This window comes from Ammospiza nelsoni, chromosome 24 (genome assembly GCF_027579445.1).
Source record: "Ammospiza nelsoni isolate bAmmNel1 chromosome 24, bAmmNel1.pri, whole genome shotgun sequence".
Taxonomy (NCBI): Eukaryota; Metazoa; Chordata; class Aves; order Passeriformes; family Passerellidae; genus Ammospiza; species Ammospiza nelsoni.
This window is the reverse complement of record NC_080656.1, coordinates 5,681,589-5,700,557: the sequence shown is the minus strand read 5'-3', so window position 1 is coordinate 5,700,557 and position 18,969 is coordinate 5,681,589. Positions and strand designations below refer to the sequence as shown.

Here is an 18,969-nt window from a genome sequence, read left to right as displayed (position 1 = left end):
GACAGCTCTGATTCCTTTCTCGAGGTGCCAGTGCAGGAACTTTACCTGCTGTGCCTTTAGAAATAGAAAAGCAAAGCAATCTGTTAGAAATAAAGGTGATGGAAATCACCCTGGAAAGCATTTCCAGAGTTCCTGAAGGCACTTTTCAGGGTGAGGGCTCCATTGTGGGAGGATTTCTGCAGGTGATCCTAGGCATAGGCCAGGACTGCTTTGTCTTTCCCTTGTTCCATTTCCAGGGGAACAAAAGACATCCCCAGCATTCCACCTGGTCCAAATGCTGCACCTACTCAATGAATTTATCTCTGCATTTGTGTTCACGTTATGCTGAGTATACCAGGAAACAAAACAAGTTGTCTTTGATGCCTCACAGCAGATTAAAGGAGGGGCACATTCAAACTCATCTCCTGGGATTTTGGCCCTGGACTGGTCTTTATTTCAGAAATCCTGCTCAGGACAGTTAAATATGGCTTGTACTTACTCACTTCTGCTGTTCTGGCTCTGTGCAGCATTTCACCTGGAGCAGAAGGTGCCCCAGGAGGAGATTTTGGCTGAGAATTGTGAGAATTTTCCTGATCAATAAATCTGTTTTAGCCCAACCCTTTCATATTACTCTGAGGGATTTGTGCTTCTGTTTTAGAGCAGCCTGCAGAACCTGTGAGGTGTTCCTGAACTATTAATGCAGACAAAAGAAATCCTGCTCATTGGTGTGGGTACTGCTGCTCTTCTTTAAAAGCTGCTTTTCCCTCAGGTTGTTTCTGATGTGCCAGAGCTGTCTGCATCTCTCTTTTGTGTAGCTGGAGCAATAAGCTTGACCTGTCTTGACATCCCTCTCCATTTCTGGACTGCCGCCCTGTTCCTGTCTCTCCTCTGTGCCGTGTTGTCCCCTTTCCTTTGAGCTCTGTGTGATTATCTGGGAGGATAAGGTTTTGGACTGATGCCTGGCTTGTGTCTCTGTGTGTTGCCCTCCCTGTGGCGCCCCTGTGTCCCCAGGCCTGGTGCAGAGGTGTGTGGTGATCCAGCGGGATGAGAACGGCTTCGGGCTGACGGTCAGCGGGGACAACCCCGTCTTCGTGCAGTCTGTCAAGGAAGGTGAGAGCAGCCCCCAACCCTGCCAGGACATCCTGGAAATGGCTCTGAGCTGGGGCAGAAACCTCCCAGACTCCTGGAAATGGCTGTGAGCTGGGGCAGAAAACTCCCAAACTCCTGCTGCAGCTTGGGAAGGGATGTGCAATCTGCCATGGCCATCCTGGAAATGGCTCTGAGCTGCAAGAGAAAACCCCCAAACTCCTGGAAATGGCTCTGAGCTAGGGCAGAAAACTCCCAAACTCCTGGAAATGGCTGTGAGCTGGAGCAGAAAACTGCCAGGTTCCTGCCAGGTGGGGTGGCTGCAGTTTGGGGAGGGATGTGGCACTGCTTTCAGTGTCAAGGAAGGTGAGAGCAGCCCCCAAACCTGCCAGGACATCCTGAAAGTTGCTCTGAGCTGGAGCAGAAAACTTGCAAACTCCTGGAAATGGCTCTGAGCTGGGGCAGAAGACTCCCAGACTCCTGGAAATGGCTGTGAGCTGCAGCAGAAAACTCCCAAACACTCCAGGTGGGGTGGCTGCAGTTTGGGAAGGGATGTGGCGCTGCTTTTGCTGTCAAGGAAGGTGAGAGCAGCCCCCAAACCTGCCAGGACATCCTGAAAATTGCTCTGAGCTGGAGCAGAAAACTTCCAAACTCCTGGAAATGACTGTGAGCTGCAGCAGAAAACTCCCAGATTCCTGCTGCAGCTTGGGAAGGGATGTGCAAGGTCAGGGTTGAGCAGTGAGTTTATTCCTCTCAATCTTCAGCCACTGAGGGAATGAGAGGACACAGCCCTAAGCTGTGCCAGGGAAAGTTTAGGTTGGACATCAAGGGAAAATTCTTCACTGGAAGAGGGATTGGGCACTGGAATCACCTGCCCAGGGAGGTGTTGGAGTCACCATCCTTGGATGTGATTAAAACAAGACTGGACGTGGCACTGGTGCCATGGTTTAGGGGATGAGGAGGTGTCAGGTCACAGGGTGGACTTGGTGATCTCAAAGGTCTTTTCCACCCTGGTTTATCTGGGATCTGGTGGGTTTGGAGCATCCCAGGGGAGGAAATGGCTCCATGGGACATGGTGGGATCCAGTGCCAGGTGAAAGCAAAACTGCTCTAGACCCAGAGATTTTACTGAGAGAGGAAGCTTGGCTGAGTGCAGGAGTATTTTGCATGTTTTACAGAAGTCATAAAACCATTTTTGCTCTAAATGATTGTACTGAAACGGGAACTGAGTGCTTTCTTGTCTCTCCAGATGGAGCAGCCATGCGGGCTGGAGTGCAGACAGGTGATAGAATTATCAAGGTAAGGACTTTGAAATGGGGAGAGAAATAGCTCCTTTGTCCTAAATGAGCTCTTTTTCTGAAAAAAACCCAAAACATTGATGTGTTTGCATTAGGAATGGTCTAAGCTCCAGTGTTCTGACTCTCCTCCAGATCCTCATTTCAGAATTTTATGGACAAATTCTGCATCCTGCCAGGCTCAAATATCACAAATACAATAAAACCAGAAATGGCAGGGAAGAGAAGCAAAGCAGAGTTGTTAATAATGATCTGTAAATAAACAGCCTGCCTGAATTGTTGTTTTCTCCCCTAACTGCTCCCACATCCATGTTCTTTTTTAGTCCCAAGCAAGTAAGAAATCAAGTCAGTGACTTAAAAGACTCTGTAAACTATTGCTGCAAAATGCTGCAGCAGCTCCTGACACAGATGGAGCTGGGACTGCAAGCAGGCATTGAAATTAATGAATTAAATTAGCTACCCTGTTGTTTTCCTGCCCAGGCAGAGATGGATTGCCCTTTTTTTGTTTGTCAGCCTGCTTGAGTTCTTTCAGAGCTTTCCTTTTGCAGAGCTCTGCTCACTGAGATAAACTGTTAGAAGGATAAATAATTTATCTGGTAATGTCTTGAAAGAGGCAGTAATGGAGATGGGGGAGAAGAAAATGCTGCTGTTCTTCTGGAATGTGTGGAATTGCTTGGAAACCGGGAGGCAAACACTGAATTTTCTCTGCTCCCTGCCAGGTGAACGGGACTCTGGTAACGCACTCGAACCATTTGGAGGTGGTCAAGCTGATCAAGTGTAAGTAAAGGTGGCTCTTGTCACCTTCAAAGTGTGACAGGCATCATTTTAAGGGCCCTGCCAAGGGTGAGGCCAATGCTGAGAGATCAAGGAGTGTGTGAAACAGGGAAGTGAAACTGAAATGGTTTTGACATCCTGAATGTAAGCTGATACATTCTCCTGTAGCTTCTCCTTAACTTAATGTTGGAATTGCCACCAAACCTTGCCTGGGTGCTTTATTTTCACCTTAAATCCCACAGCTGGGCAGCACTTAGTGTGATTTCTGTGTGATACCTGCACAGCACTGCAGGAAATATGTTCTTGGTGGATTTTCTTCTATAAGGAAGGAGATATTTTCAACTTAAATACCACAACTGGGCAGGCACTTAGTGTGATTTCTGTGTGATGTCTGCACAGCTCTGCAGGAAATATGTTACTGGTGGATTTTCTTCTATGAAGAAGAAGATATTTTCACCTTAATTAAGGTGAAATAAATTAATTAAATTGGATTAAATACCACAGCTGTGCAGCACTTACTGTGCATTGCTGTGATGCCTGCATAGCACGACAAGAAATTCCTTCCTGGTTGATTTTCTTGTATGAGGAAGGAGATATTTTCAACTTAAATACCACAACTGGGCAGGCACTCAGTGTGATTTCTGTGTGATGCCTGCACAGCTCTACAGGAAACACCTTCCTGGTGGATTTTTTTCTAAAAAATTAATTCACCTAAAATACCACAGCTGTGCAGCACTTACTGTGCGTTTCTGTCTGATGCCTGCGTAGCACTACAAGAAATTCCTTCCTGGTGGATTTTCTGCTGTGAGGAAGGAGATATTTCCACCTTAAATACAACAGCTGGGCAGGCATTTAGTGTGATTTCTGTGTGAAATATGTTCGTGGAGGATTTTCTTCCATGAGGAAGGAGATATTTCCACCTTAAACACCACAGCTGGGCAGACACTTACTGTGCACTGTTGTGTGATGCCCGCATAGCACGACAAGAAATTCCTTCCTGGTGGATTTTCTTCTATGAGGAAGGAGATATTTTCTTAAACACTTAGATTTTCTTAAATGTGGTATCTCTTAAATACCACAGCTATGCAGCACTTACTGTGCACTGCTGTGTGATGCCTTCATAGCACAACAAGAAATTCCTTCCTGGTGGATTTTCTTCCATGAGGAAGGAGATGCTGCTGGTTTATTTTGTGCGTGTGCACTGCAAATTTAACCTGCCGGGTTGGAAATTTGGCTGCTTGCTTTGTGAGGGCTGATTCTCACGGAAGTTTTGGGAATATCTGGAATTTCTGAAGCAGGCAGCGCTCTCAGGCTCAGCTTGGGGGAGGAATGGTGTGAGTTGTGTCTGCAGGGTGAGGGACATCAAGAATCACGGCAGTGTCCCCGTGTGTGTGTGTGTGACCTGTGCCTGTCCTTGTGTCCCCACAGCGGGTTCCTATGTAGCTCTCACTGTCCAGGGGCGCCCTCCAGGGTCGCCCCAGATCCCCCTGGCGGATTCTGACGTGGAGCTGGCAGCTTTTGGGCATATGCCTCCCATCATGGCATCCCCCCACTCGCCTGGCACGTCAGGGAATGCAGAGAGGATCACCAGCCCAGTGCTCATGGGGGTAAGGTGGAGAAATGGACTCGGGGGGTTTTGGCCTGAATTTTTATTTTTTTACACTTCAAATTGGCATTGGGATATTTCCCAGCCCAGTGTTGGAGCTCCCCTGTCCCAAGTGGGGACTCAGATCATTGGAGCAGAGGATGATGATGATTTTGACACTGAGCAGGAGCAGGTGGGGATGACTTTTAGCCTTTTTTCCCTCCACCAAGCAGAATTCTCTTCCCCTGTTCCTAAACTGCTGAGTGCTCCTTGTATGGTGAAATAAGAATTTGGAAATGGGATTCCTGTTGTCCTGTGTGTGGGTAATTAAAATGCAAGTAAAACTTTGCAGTTCTATCTGAGATTTTGCAGTTCTATCTGAGATCTGAAAATTTTCCAGTAAAAATATGCAGTTCTATCTGAGATAATAGAAATACAAGTTTTTATACTGTTAGAGCTGCTCAAAATTAAGAAAGAATACCCAGGGTAGGTTTGGAAATTTGGAGCAGAGGATGATGATTTTGACACTGAGCAGGAGCAGGTGGGGATGACTTTTAGCCTTTTTTCCCTCCACCAAGCAGAATTCTCTTCCCCTGTTCCTAAACTGCTGAGTGCTCCTTGTATGGTGAAGTAAGAATTTGGGAATTCCTGTTGTCCTGTCTGTGGGTATTTGTTCACTTAAGAAAATGCAAGTAAAAATTTGCAGTTCTATCTGAGATTTTGCAGCTCTATCTGAGATCTGAAAATTTGCAAGTAAAAATATGCAGTTCTATCTGAGATAATAGAAATACAATTTTTATACTGTTATAGCTGTTCAAAATTAAGAAAGAATACATAGAATAGGGTTGGAAATTTGAATTGCTTCTCACAGAGATTTTCAGAGCCTGTTTGTAAGAAGTGGGTGAAAAATGTGCATGTCCATTTTGCTTTTATGCCCAAAAAGCCCAACCTTAATCTCTCTGTACTTCTAGGAGGAGAATAACATTGTCCACAACCAGAAGGTGGAGATTCTGAGGAAGATGCTCCAGAAGGAGCAGGAGAGGCTGCAGGTACTGGAGTTGTGCAGGCTGGAGAGACCTGGGGGAAGTGATGCAAAGAGGGGTTGTTAATTTAATTTATTATCAGAGTAAACCAGACTTCATTTATTATCTGTTATTTGTTAATTTAATTATCATTAATTTATTGTCAGAGCAAAACAGACTCTGTGTGGCAGCTCTTTGGGTGTACAGGTGTTAATTTAAAAGACACAAACAATTCCTTTGCAGGACCTGCAGGAGGAGTACAGCCGGACCCCGTCCACCCGCCTGCTCAAGGAGATCCAGGAGGCAAAGAAACACATTCCTCAGCTGCAGGAGCAGCTCTCCAAGGCCACGGGCTGCACCCAGGTAATTTGGGCTCAGTCTGCTCTGGGGAGGGCTCCCAGGCATGGTCCAGGGGGTTCATGCTGCTCTGAGGATGCCTCAGGTTTTGGGTTTTGTAATTTTCACATTCTGTGCTCATTTAGTGTGTGGGTCTGGGTTCACATCAGGGGATGCTGAGCTCTGTGCACAGAGCAGGGACACAAAACAATTCCTGCTCCAGCTGGGCACCAAGGACAAATGACCCAAATCTCAGCCCAGGAGCACAAACCCCGTGGGCTGCAGAGAGAAAAACAAGCAGGGTGGGAGTGCCTGGGCTAAAGCTGGAATGGGACAATGAACTGCAAGGTGCAAACGGAGCAGAACTGATCCCAGGGAGAGACCCCGGGAGCGCTCGTGCATTTTGGGGCCATTTTGTGTCATCTTGGGTTCATTTTGGGGCCATTTGGGTTCATTTTGGGTTCATTTTTTGACCATTTTGGTTCATCTTGGGTGCAGCCCTGGCTGGGCTCTTGTGCTGCCCAAGGTGGATCCATTGAGGAGATCCTTTTAATAAATCCCTGCTTTATTCTCTAGCTCTGTCCAGTCTTCCCAAGCTGCAGTTGCTGGGACAGGCAGGCTGCTCCCTCTGCAGCTGGGATTTGAAGTTGGTGCTGTCATCTTAATGTGGAGTGCGTTTTGCACTGGGCTCTCATCTCTGAAAAACCTGCTTTGAAGAACAAGTGCAAGCAATGATGTGTTTATTATCTGTCAGTGCAACTTAAAATACACCCATGAAGTCATTCTTGGAAGCTTTTTAAACAATTTTGTTTTCACTTTTGAAAAAGAAAAGAATTTAGGCTGTGTCATTTTTCCCTTTTCCCCTGTGTTAAAAGTGCTGAAAATTTGGTGTGGTTGTTTTCTCTTAGAAAAGCACTGCAGCCTTTTCTAGATAAATTAAAGGTTTTATGAGTAATGTGAGCTGCCTGGCTTTTGAAGGAGTTGATTTTTAAGGATGATCTCTTGAAATATTCTGCTTTCATCTCTGCAGGATGGAGTCCTGTCCTCCAGGTCTGTGTCAGAGTCGCTGCAGATCAGCGAGGGCGAGGCAGAGAGTGGGGACAGTGGCAGCAAACTGGATTTCAGTGGTGACAGCCCCTCCAGACCCAACAGTGACATTGCTGATGTGAGTCTGAAAAGATTTTCATAGGGAAAAAATTTCCCTGTTCTATTGGATTGGTGTTAGAGACTGGGAGAGGATAAATGGGGGGGTTTTATCCAGGATTAGATTGTCCTGGCATTAATCCCTGTAACCAGACAAAGATGGATGCCAGTGTGTTTCTCTAAACTCATTAGAGCATCTTTGAAGGGAATATTCCAACTGCAGCACTGTGACTCAGACCCAAGCTTGCCCTGAGAGTGGGAAAGATCCTTCCCTCCACCAAATCAGCTTCAATTCCTGCTCCAGCCCAGGCTCCTGGTGTGCTCACTCATGATTTATCCATCTGTGTGCTCTCCCTTGGTGCCTGATCCTTAATTAAGCCACTCTCTGATTAGTGCAGGGGAATTGAGACTCTCTGCTTGGATTTGGCCTGAGTTTGTTGATTAACTTAAGGATGTGGGAGCTAAATTTGTCCCAGCAGTTGGAAGTGAAAGGGAGGTGGGTGAGATGGAGCATCCCCAGCTCTGTTTTGAAACATTGCAAATCTGACCAGATCCCCCTCAGTGCTTGTGTTTAATAAATGCAACAACAAAATTCATAATTATCTTCCTAATAATCATCATGCTGTCGGTTTTGGGATGGAATTTGATCAGTGCAGGTGATTGGCACACCCAACATTCCAGCTTTTCCATCCAGCTCTGAGAAAATTAAGGATCAGGGGTGAAAGAAACCTTTGGGAGTGGGAAGAGTTCTGCAGATGGGGAAAAGCCAGGCTGGAAAGCAGCAGCCTGAGCTGGAAAAACCTTTGGGCACACTGAAGATGAGCCAGAAGCACGTGGGTTTTGCAAATAAGGCCCTGCTGGGCTGCCTGAGCTAGAGCATTTCTGGCAGATGGGAGAAGAGAGCTGAGCTGTGAGAAAAGGTGGAGAGAGCAAGGAAAAAGCCAAGGGCTGGGGATTTTACAGCTCTGCTGTCGCCAGATTTCTGACCCAAACTTCTGCATTCACTCCAGTTTTGGGTTTTTTTTGTTTAACTGTGCATATAGGCACAGATTTTACTCTGGTTTTTCACACCTCCTTTTCCTGTGAGAAAGGAGAAGTTTTTAGCTGCTGTGGCTGACAGAGTGCCCAGTGCAGTTCTCCCTTCCCTGGATCTGCTGGTACTTACCAGAACTGCACTTCCCTCTTTCCCAGAGCCCTCGCAGTGGCCTGAAGGAGAGGATTTATTCAGATGAGAGCCCAGAAAAGGCTGAGCTTCAAGACACTGTGAGTACAAAGCATCAAATGTCCGAACAGCACCTCCTCTAACAGTCCCATTAAAATCTTGCAGTTTTCCCTCGCTTTCTAAATGGAGCATGCCTGAACTTTGCTTTAGAAAATAAAATGCAATTAAAGTGGTGCAGGGAAAGTTCATTGGCTGAGTAAATGTTTATGGAGCTGAAGAGCAGGGTGAGAAATACCTGATCAGCAGTGAAACAGCTGGGCCTGCAAGGAGAGCACTTGCACATGTTTTGTCATGAGCCCAGCCCTGTTTTTGAGGATATTCACTCATTTGGTACCTGCAGGGCTACAAGTGGAGCTCAGAGGAAGGGCAGAGCTGTCTGAACCCATCATCACCCTTGGCATGACTCCTGGGTTCTCCTTGCCCTCCTCCCAAAGCCACATTTCCCCTCTGTGCAGGGATGGCACTGGGCACTGGCTGCAGCTGCTCTTGATGCACCTGATTTGATCTTTGGGAATATTTGGAGTTTTGGAGGGGCATTTAAGGTGGAGTTTTTGCAGAGTTATGATGATCAGAGCATCTCCAGGTTTCCCTGTGAGGGACAATGATCAGAACCTCTCCAGGTTTCCCTGTGAGGGACAATGATCAGAGCATCTCCAGGTTTCCCTGTGAGGGACAATGATCAGAACCTCTCCAGGTTTCCCTGTGAGGGACAATGATCAGAGCATCTCCAGGTTTCCCTGTGAGGGACAATGATCAGAACCTCTCCAGGTTTCCCTGTGAGGGACAATGATCAGAGCATCTCCAGGTTTCCCTGTGAGGGACAATGATCAGAACCTCTCCAGGTTTCCCTGTGAGGGACAATGATCAGAACATCTCCAGGTTTCCCTGTGAGGGACAATGATCAGAGCATCTCCAGGTTTCCCTGTGAGGGACAATGATCAGAACCTCTCCAGGTTTCCCTGTGAGGGACAATGCCAAGGTTGTGCTTTTCTCCTTCTCTCCCCAGGACTCGCAGTGCAGTGTTGGCAGTCCCCTGTCCCGGGTGGGGACTCAGATCATCGGAGCAGAGGATGATGATTTTGACACTGAGCAGGAGCAGGTGAGTCCTGGGGCTTCTTCTGCTCACAGAGACCCTGAGTTGTGTTAGAAAGTCTCTTTTCCCAGCCCAGCAGGCAAAGGAGGAGTCAGAGCTCTTCAGTTCCATTCTCAAGGTTGTTTATTGTTTCTTATCTATAAAATTCTTTCTCTGGCCTGCTGAGGTCCGTTCAGCAGGTCAGACAGAGGCACTCTGACACCCTCAGAGCAGTGTTATCTTTTTATACTAAAAACTACCTGTACAATATTTACAATTACTTCCCAATCCCTATCACCTGTGTTAGACAGTGAGCTTCTACTCTAAACCAATCCCAAAGTGCCACCATCCCAGCAGAAGATGGAGGCCAAGAAGAAGAAGGAGAAAGGCTGGACATGCCCAGATTCCTCCATCCTGCCCCCCTGAACCCCCATTCTAAATCCCCAAAAAATCTCTTTTTCACCTCATGACAAACTAATTATTATTCTATTTAGACTTTTGTTGCTTGGTAATTTTTGTGGTTTGTAAATTTTGTGGTTGGTAATTTTTTCCATGGGTCATAACCAAACGCACAGGGGCATTTTGGGCTCTGTGCCAGGGTCTCTGAGCCCCCTGGCAGGGTCTGGGCACTCCAGGACAGACAGAGGGACGTCCTGAATTCCAACAGGTGGGGATGACTTTGAGCCTTTTTTCCCTCCACCAAGCAGAATTTTCCTCCCCTGTTCCTAAACTGCTGAGTGCTCCTTGTATGGTGAAATAAGAATTTGGGAATTCCTGTTGTTGCTGATCTTTCCAAATAGAAATATTTGGGGAATTTATGAAAATATCCATCTCTGGGTCTGTTATTTTTCTTTCTTCTCCAAACTTCAATTTATTATTTTAAAAATTATATATAATTAATTAAATTATAAAATTAAATAATATATTTTTATAATAAATTTTAAATTTATATATATATAATTTTATAATTTATCTATATATAATGATTATATATTATATATATAATTAATTATACATATAATTAATTATATATAATTAATTTATCTATATAATATATATAATTATTTTATATATATAATTTTATAATTTATCTATATATAATTATATATATAATTACATGTATAATTTTAATATTTATATATTTATTTTTAATATATATTTTAATATTGTATATATTTTAATATATATAAAAATATGTAATATATAATATATAATATATATTATATATTATATGTTTTAATATTTATATATATTTAATTTAATATTTAGTTTAATTATATACATATATTTAATTTAATAATTAAATTATAAAATTAAATGATACAATTTTATAATTAATTTTAAATTTATTTATATATAATTAATTAAATATTTATATAAAATATTTTTATCATTAATTCATTAATATTGATTTTTATACACACATATATAATTAATTAATTATATAATTTTATAATTAATTTTGAACTTATTTATAATTTATTTCACATCCTTCACTTGTTCTTAAACCCCAAATTCTTCCCACAGCAGCACAGCTCCCACATATTCCCCCTGCGTTATTTTAGCCGCCATTTCTGCTATTCGTGAATAATTCAGTGATTCCTGTGCCTGCAGATCAATGGGCAGTGCAGCTGCTTCCAGAACATCGAGCTGCTGAAATCCCGCCCGGCTCACCTGGCCGTGCTCCTGCACCACGTGGTGTCCCAGTTTGATCCTGCAGCGCTGGTGAGAAGCTCTGCCGTTCCTTCCCTGCCTCACATTTGGGGATCTTCACCAGAATTTACCAGATCTTGTGCAGCACTCACGCTCTGTGCAGGCCTGGGGTGAAAAATCCTCATTTATCTCCTCAGATAAAGGGAGAAACACAAAAATAATTGATTCATTTCTATTTGGCTGCTTACAAGTAGTTATTTATCTCCTGAAAGTCTCTCATTCCACCCCAAGGTGTGAGATCAGTTGTCTGCAGGGAAATTTTGCCCTCTCTGTGCTCCTCTTCCAGCCCCTTCCCGCTCAGATTAAGAAAATAACAAAAAAATAACTGTGAAAATAACTTACTCTTTATGTTTGGCTGCTTACAAATAGTTATTTATCTCCTGCAAGCCTCTCATTCCACCCCAAGGTGTGGGATCAGTTGTCTACAGAGAAGCTTTGCCCTCTCTGTTCCCCTCTTCCAGCTCCTTCCATTTCAGATAGAGAGAAACACAAAAATAACTGTGAAAATAACTGTTCCCTTTACATTTGGCTGCTTACAAATAATTATTTATTTCCTGCAAGCCTCTCATTCCAGCCCAAGGTGTGGGATCAGCTGTTTGCAGGGAAGCTTTGCCCTCTCTGTGCTCCTCTCCCAGCTCCCTCTCTCCCCATTTCCAGAGCACCTCCCTGAGGAGCTGGGAAAGCTTTCAACCCAGCACGGCTAAATTCCTTCAAATCTGGAAAGAAATTTGGAGTTTTCGTGGTTTTCACCTCATTTCTTGCCCTCCTGTTCCCCACAGCTGTGCTACCTTTACACAGACCTGTACAAACAGACCAACTCCAAAGAGACCCGCCGTGTTTTCCTGGAGTTTTACCAGTTTTTCCTGGACAGAGCTGCAGTAGGTTCCTTTTGTTTTCCTCATTTTTACCCATCCAGCAAGTTGACTTTGACCTTTCTCCACTCACCTGAGCTGTGAAAAATTAAGAGGGTTAAAGCCATCCAAAAGAAACAGTTTTAAAAATCAAAATCAGAATAATGTTTAATAAATATCTTCATAAAATGTAAAAATGCAATAAAAATTTGGAGTATTTTTGTTACCAGGGAATGAATGGCCTCAGGTGCCTGGTAACAAGTAAATCCCAGGGGATTTGTTGTTGATAGGAGAAATAATTTAATTCAGCAAGTTCTGCCTCTTCTGTGTTACTTTTTTTAGTTAATAATTGCTGTGGGTATTGATGTGGCTGCTCCAAGCATTGGGAAATGTTATGTCTCTGTTGGAAAGCTGAGAAAATTCTTTGCTGTCATGAATTAAACTCCCAGAAACTGCATCAGAGCTTTATGTACCCCATGTTCATCTTAAATAATCCTGTGATAAATGATAAATGATAATGATAAAATGATAAATTGATAAAATATTCATGGGAGTCTTCCCTTTTCAAACCAGCAATAAATGGTTTGCTCAGGTGCTCAGCTTGGATGATTTTGGCATTTTAGGGAATTTCTTGGAGTGATTTGTGTGGTTTTTTTGGGGTGCTGGTTTCTCTGTGGGTTCTCCCATCCTTTCTTTCCTTTTGCAGAACCTGAAGGTCCCAGTTCCAGAGGAAATCTCCTTGGAATTAGGTAGGGTGGGAATGAAGGGCAGAGGGTGGGTTAATTCATTAATTAATGACTTTATTGAAGTGATTTATTGAAGGTGGGGGCGGTTCCCAGAGGAATAATTGTGAATTTTCTGCCTCCCAGACAGGAGAAGGCCAGAGCTCCTCCCTGAGGAGCTGCACCGCCAGTTCATCCAGACCATGCAGGATAAAGTCTGCCCAGAGGTTCAGAGGAACCTGGAAGATTTCAGGTACCAAAAGCTCTCTGTGGAGTTTCCTTTTCATTCACATTTGATTTTAGTCAGTGTTCCAGCACAGGGAAACCTGAGGGAGATAAAATTCCTCTTGGATTGGATAGGAGCATACCAGGAATACACCCTATGGCCAATCCTTAAATCAAATCATCAGCTGCAATCCTAGAGCTTGGATCCTTCATTCCTGGAAGTTCTGTGAGGAAATATTCAGAGTATTTTTTCTTAGGTCTTGTTGTATAAATCTCTCTCACTGATTGTGTTTATAATCAGCTTATATCTTTTTTTTTTTCCTGTCCCTATTTTCCTTTGGGCAGGGAATAATCCCCTTTACAGAGCTCAAGCTGGGCCAAGGGAAATTTAGGTTGGATATTAGGAAAAAGTTTTTTTCCAGAAAGGGTCTTTATAGATGAGGGGTGTTCTGCCCATGGAGATGATGGAGTCACCATCCCTGGGTGTGTTTAACAAAGCCTGGATGTGGCACTGGGTGCCAGGGTTTAGTTCAGGTGCTGGGGCTGGGTTGGACTCGATGATCTTTGAGGTCTCTTCCAACCCAGTGATTCTGTGATTCTGGGAATTCTGTGAATTTGGGGGAATTTTGGGAACTCTCAGGGATGAGGGAGGTGGTGGAGTCCCCATCCCTGGGTGTGTTTAACAAAGCCTGGATGTGGCGCTGGGTGAGAGGTTGGGGCTGGATTTGACTCGATGATCTTGAAGGTCTCTTCCAACCCAGTGATTCTGTGATTGTGTGAGTTAATTCTGTGAATTCTTTGAGCTCTGTGAATTCTGTGAGCTCTCACAGTCATGGAGTAGAAGTTGATAATCAATTTGCTTTCTCATGTGGAGTGCTAAGAGCTCCATGCCAAGCTCGGCGATGAATTTTCCATTCCTAAAAACCTCACGTAGATCCTCCAAACACCCCCAAAACCCCTCTGTGCCACCCCCTGAGTAATGCCCAGCTGCAGGTGATGCTCCCTGTGCCCTGTTGCAGGCAGAAGAGGAGCATGGGGCTGACCCTGGCCGAGGGGGAGCTGAGCAGGCTGGACGCAGAGCGGCTCCGCGACCGCAACGCCGTGGAGAAGGAGAGGAGCTGTGCAGAGCAGATCCTGGCCAAAATCGAGGAGGTCCTGTAAGTGACACCAAACAGGACAATGGGGGGAAGAAAAATAACCTTAAAGGTGCTGGGAAAACAGGCATGGAGGAATTGGGGAGTGGGGTTTGGTGTCACTGTGTGTAGTTGGAGTGTTTGTTGGGGTGGTGGCAGCTGGAAGGAAAAAGGAAAAGGAAAAAGGAAAAAGGGGAAGGGAAGGGAAGGGAAGGGAAGGGAAGGGAAGGGAAGGGAAGGGAAGGGAAGGGAAGGGAAGGGAAGGGAAGGGAAGGGAAGGGAAGGGAAGGGAAGGGAAGGGAAGGGAAGGGAAGGGGAGGGGAGGGGAGGGGAGGGAAGGGAAGGCTGGGGAAGGAAGGGAAGGGAAAGCTCAGGATGGAATGGAGGGATCAGGAGAGAAGGGGAAGCTGTTTTGTCCAGGAGGCTGCTGTGAAATATTACAGGCAATGCTTCTATTGTCAGCTGTGCATTATTAGATCAGAGCCATTTTCCTGCAGAAACAACAGCTTCACAACCTATTTTCCCCTTTTTAATGTGGGCTGAATCTAATTTCCACAGCTGTACCTTCACTTTTGATTCTTGATTTTATTTTTTTCCCCCTGCTGGGACTGCTGAACATTCTAAAGGACGCTTCAACACAACTAGTGATGCTCTGGGTGGATGGGACCGGGTGTTAATTGGGTTTTGAGCTTAATTTTAAAAGCCTTTCTTGTTTTTAGGATGACATCTCAGCCTCTGGAGGAAGACAAGAGGTAATGGGAGCTGGGGAGCTCGGGCTGTGTGTGCGGATGGAGCGCGACAGCCCTCTCCTGGCTGTTCTGCAAACTCCTGAATCCCCTGGCACAAACCATTGAAATTCAGAGCACCAGCCTCTTCTCTGCTGATGTTTGCTGCCTGTGTTTCACATCTTAAAAATTACTGTCACTGAGAGTTTGTGTTTATTTTTGTGTTGTAACTGCGTCCATCTGCTCTAACATTTATTTTCTGTGTGTGCCTTGTCCTGTTCAGTTTTTATCTGAGCAGCTTTTCCTCCTTTTTGCAGTCACCTTTTACTGTTATTTCTACCATAACTCAAAGCTATAATGTGGCATCAAATATGGTTTTAGTGTAGAATTTTAGGACCTTCTGTGTAATTCTCAAAATTGTATTTTCACCTCCTGGGCTTCTGTGCCTTTTATCATGGAATGATATGGATTGTGAGGGACCTTAAAGATGATTTAATTTCAACCTCAGCCATGGGTAGGGACAACTTCCACTATTCCAGGTGCTCCAACCTGGCCTTTGGCACTTCCAGGGATCCAGGAGCTTCTCTGGGCACCTGTGCCAGGGCCTCCCTATCCATACATTCCATCTTTATTTACTCCATAATTTTAAAAAAACCCAAAACCCCCTATAAATAATGAAAATAAGTAAGAAAAAAATTAATAAATAATAAATTAATAATAAATTATAATAAAATATTTTTAAATTAAAAAATTATAAATTCTGCTGTTGGCTGAGCCTTCCCATTACCTGTGGGAATTTATTTCCCTTCATTTCATCACTTTAATATAAAAATGAACTTCTTGACAGAACCTTGGCTCTTGGCCTTAATTTTATTGACTCAATGTATTTTCCCAATATTTTCCTCTTAAAGCTCCCTGGTTTTCTCTGTGTTTGGCAGCTCCACGATGCAATATGTGATCCTCACCTACATGAAACACCTGGGAGTGAAAGTGAAGGAGCCTCGGAACCTGGAGCAGAAACGGGGCAGGATTGGGTTCCTGCCAAAGATCAAGGTATTGCTGCCATGGCCACAGAGGATTTGTGTGCAATCCAAACCCCAGTTTTGCAGGGAAACAATTAAAAAAGTTAAAAATGGGTGTGATTTTTGTGTTTCAAGAGGATCTGGGGTTGCTGAGCTGCACAGCAAACCTAAGAGCTGAAATTGGGTTCTGCATCTGTTGGTAGAGGAGTGAGTTGGAAATAATTGGAATGATTTGTTTTATCTCTGATTCACCTTGTTTTGGCTGTTATTAAAACTTTGGGTGAGAAATATTTCATGCAACACAACCTTGAACCCACAGGAGGCTCTCATTAAAGCTGTTGCCTTGTTTACTTCACTTTGTTCTGGAAAAATTTACTCAAACCCTCCTGGCTGGTGAAGCAGAAGAGCTCTTCTCCTTTCCACCCCCACTTTTCCAATTAGATAATGAATATTTCCACCAAAACTTCATCCCTGTGGGTGTGATCCCTTGTCTCCCACAGCATGGGGGTGTATCTGGTCACAGTAGCTGCTTATTTTCATCAGCATTTCAGCTTCCTTTGAAACATTAAGAGAATTTCAAGCAGTTCTGCACTAACCAAAAAGGTGAAACAGTGTGAAACCCTTTGAAGCTTTGTGTCCTCTCCCTTAAAGAACTAATTAAAATCTCAGTAAACAGCTGGATTTGGAGCAGTGAGTGATGAGTTTGCTTTTCTTTTTTCTGCAGCAAAGCATCAAGAAAGAGAAAGAGGGAGAGGAGAAAGGGAAGAGGAGAGGCTTCCCCAACATCCTGGGGCCCCCAAGGCGACCAAGCAGACACGACAGCAGTGCCAGTATGTCACCCCTGTGCCCTGAGAGCCACAGAAAATCCCTGCTGCCTTCAAAATCCCTGCCAGGATCCCTCTCTCCCCCTAAACCTCATCCCACCCATCCTGCCTCACCCAATTCTAGTCCTCACAACTTGGACCCCACTTGTCTCAATTCCCTTCCAGCCCTGTCTCACCCTGAGGGGCTGTGGGATGGAATTTTGGGCTGGGATTGAGGCATTTTGGGGTAGGATTGAGGCATTTTGGCCTGAGACTGAGTGATTTTTCAGCAGGACGGAGTGATTTTCAGTAGGACTGAGTGATTTTCAGCAGGACTGAGTGATTTTCAGTAAGATTGAGTGATTTTTCAGTAAGACTGAGTGATTTTCAGCAGGACTGAGTGATTTTCATTAGAATTGAGTGGGTTTTGTTAGGACTGAGTGATTTTCAGTAGGATTGTGTGTTTTTCAGTAAGATCGAGTGATTTTCTCTAGAAGTGAGTGTTTTTCATTAAGATTGAGTGATTTTCAGTAGAACTGAGTGATTTTCATTAGAATTGAGTGATTGTCATTAGGACTGAGTGATTTTCAGTAGAATTGAGTGATTTTCAGCAGGACTGAGTGATTTTCAGTAAGATTGAGTGATTTTCATTAGAATTGAGTGGGTTTTGTTAGGACTGAGTGATTTTCAGTAGGATTGTGTGATTTTCAGTAAGATCGAGTGATTTTCTCTAGAAGTGAGTGTTTTTCATTAAGATTGAGTGATTTTCAGTAGGACTGAGTGATTTTCAGTAGAATTGAGTGCTTTTCAGCAGGACTGAGTGATTTTCAGTAAGATTGAGTGATTTTTCAGTAAGATTGAGTGATTTTCAGCAGGATTGAGTGATTTTCAGCACAATTTAATGATTTTTTCAGTAGAATTGGGTGATTTTAAACTTCTTCTTATTAAACCCCAGCTTCGAAGGCGCACAAACCCGTTTGGCCCTGCACTGCTGCTTCTCTCATCGCTGCAGGGGTGTTTTCAGCAGGGTGATGGTTCTCTCTGTGCAGTTGGCAGGGCCATGGAGATGCAGAAGCCCAGGCACCCCAAGCACTCGCCCACAGCCTCCTCTGTGAGCCCCGAGCCCCCCGAGTGCAGCAAGGCGCGGCAGAGCGGCTCCTCCAGCGATGGCACCGATGCCCCCTACGCCCCTGCCAACGCCATGTCCCCCCTGGCCATGGGGCCCTTTGCCTCCCCAGAGGGCAGCAAGGACAGTGACGCAGGTAGGGTGGAATGAAGAGTGGGTAAAGGTTGTGTGCTGTGAGCAGGATGCGCAGAGCGCTGGTGCAACGAGCTGGGCTAATTAGGCAATGCTTTGATGTCATTGGAGCTGCTCTTGCTCACCTTAATGAGCTTTCCTCAATTAGGGAATCTTCCCACGAGCAGCAGGGGTTGTTAGTGGGTTCTGCCAGCGTGGCATTGGATCATCCAACAGGAAAAACCCAGTAGAAGCTTTTGTCTCTGAGATTTGTTCTCACCGCCCTGGGAATGGAGTTGCTCCAGCTCTGAAGCTGGAATCAGGAGGCTCTGGAGAGGCTGGGAGGTTCTCTGGTGTCCTCTAACTGGGTTCCTCACCTTTCACATTTCTGCTGTGTCCAGGTGTGAAGCAGCCTGGGGAAGCCCCGCCTGCCAGCGAGTCCATGGATGGCACCCCCCGCACTCCCAACAACACCTTTGAGTTCCCATCTCCTCTGGAAAACCTGCAGGAGGAGGAGGGAGAGGCTGAGAGGTAACTCTGGCTGCTTGGGGGAGCCTTGGGAGAGAGTCAGGAAAGCTTGGAATTATTACAGCGACCTGAGTGGGTCGCAGCTGGTGAGAGAGAGACGGTGAATCTTGTATCTTGATCAGAAGGCTTATTTATTAATATATTATATATAATACATTATGACTATACTAATAGAATATAGAGAGAGGTTTGCAGAGCAGCTAGGTAAGCTAAGAATAGATAGAAAAGAACCCACAACAAAGTTGTGTCCAGGGACTCAGTCCCCTCACTTGCCCTGGTGATTGGCCCTTAATTATAAACATAGAAAATGAGCCAATCAAGGTGAATCCTATTGCATTCCACAGCAGCTGATAATAATTGTTTACCTTGTCTTCAGGGGCCTCTGGCCTCCCGAAGATGCAGAAATCTGAAAGAAAGGATTTCTGTGGAGAAATGTCTGCGACATGGAATGGGTTGGAAAATAAAATTGTTGAGTGACCTTTGTCATTGTGACAGTG

At 44.7% G+C, this 18,969-nt stretch overlaps 1 protein-coding gene across 4 annotated transcripts in view; it reads left to right on the top strand.

Moving 5' to 3' along the window:
• The window catches only part of ARHGEF12 (Rho guanine nucleotide exchange factor 12), a 92,602-nt gene that overhangs the window by 48,484 nt on the left and 25,149 nt on the right, over positions 1-18,969 (top strand). For all 4 annotated transcript variants that reach the window (XR_009419966.1, XM_059488479.1, XM_059488478.1 and 1 more), the window contains 19 exons: positions 991-1,089; positions 2,314-2,363; positions 3,079-3,136; positions 4,562-4,740; positions 5,690-5,767; positions 5,984-6,103; positions 7,107-7,241; positions 8,411-8,482; positions 9,448-9,540; positions 11,128-11,238; positions 12,006-12,104; positions 12,784-12,826; positions 12,947-13,052; positions 14,044-14,181; positions 14,877-14,909; positions 15,821-15,935; positions 16,629-16,734; positions 17,757-17,969; positions 18,346-18,475. Coding sequence is in view for 3 of the 4 variants with exons in the window: in XM_059488479.1 (XP_059344462.1) it covers positions 991-1,089; positions 2,314-2,363; positions 3,079-3,136; positions 4,562-4,740; positions 5,690-5,767; positions 5,984-6,103; positions 7,107-7,241; positions 8,411-8,482; positions 9,448-9,540; positions 11,128-11,238; positions 12,006-12,104; positions 12,784-12,826; positions 12,947-13,052; positions 14,044-14,181; positions 14,877-14,909; positions 15,821-15,935; positions 16,629-16,734; positions 17,757-17,969; positions 18,346-18,475 (1,978 nt within the window). In the remaining variant the exon portion in view is untranslated. The remainder of the gene's footprint in view (positions 1-990; positions 1,090-2,313; positions 2,364-3,078; positions 3,137-4,561; positions 4,741-5,689; positions 5,768-5,983; positions 6,104-7,106; positions 7,242-8,410; positions 8,483-9,447; positions 9,541-11,127; positions 11,239-12,005; positions 12,105-12,783; positions 12,827-12,946; positions 13,053-14,043; positions 14,182-14,876; positions 14,910-15,820; positions 15,936-16,628; positions 16,735-17,756; positions 17,970-18,345; positions 18,476-18,969) is intronic.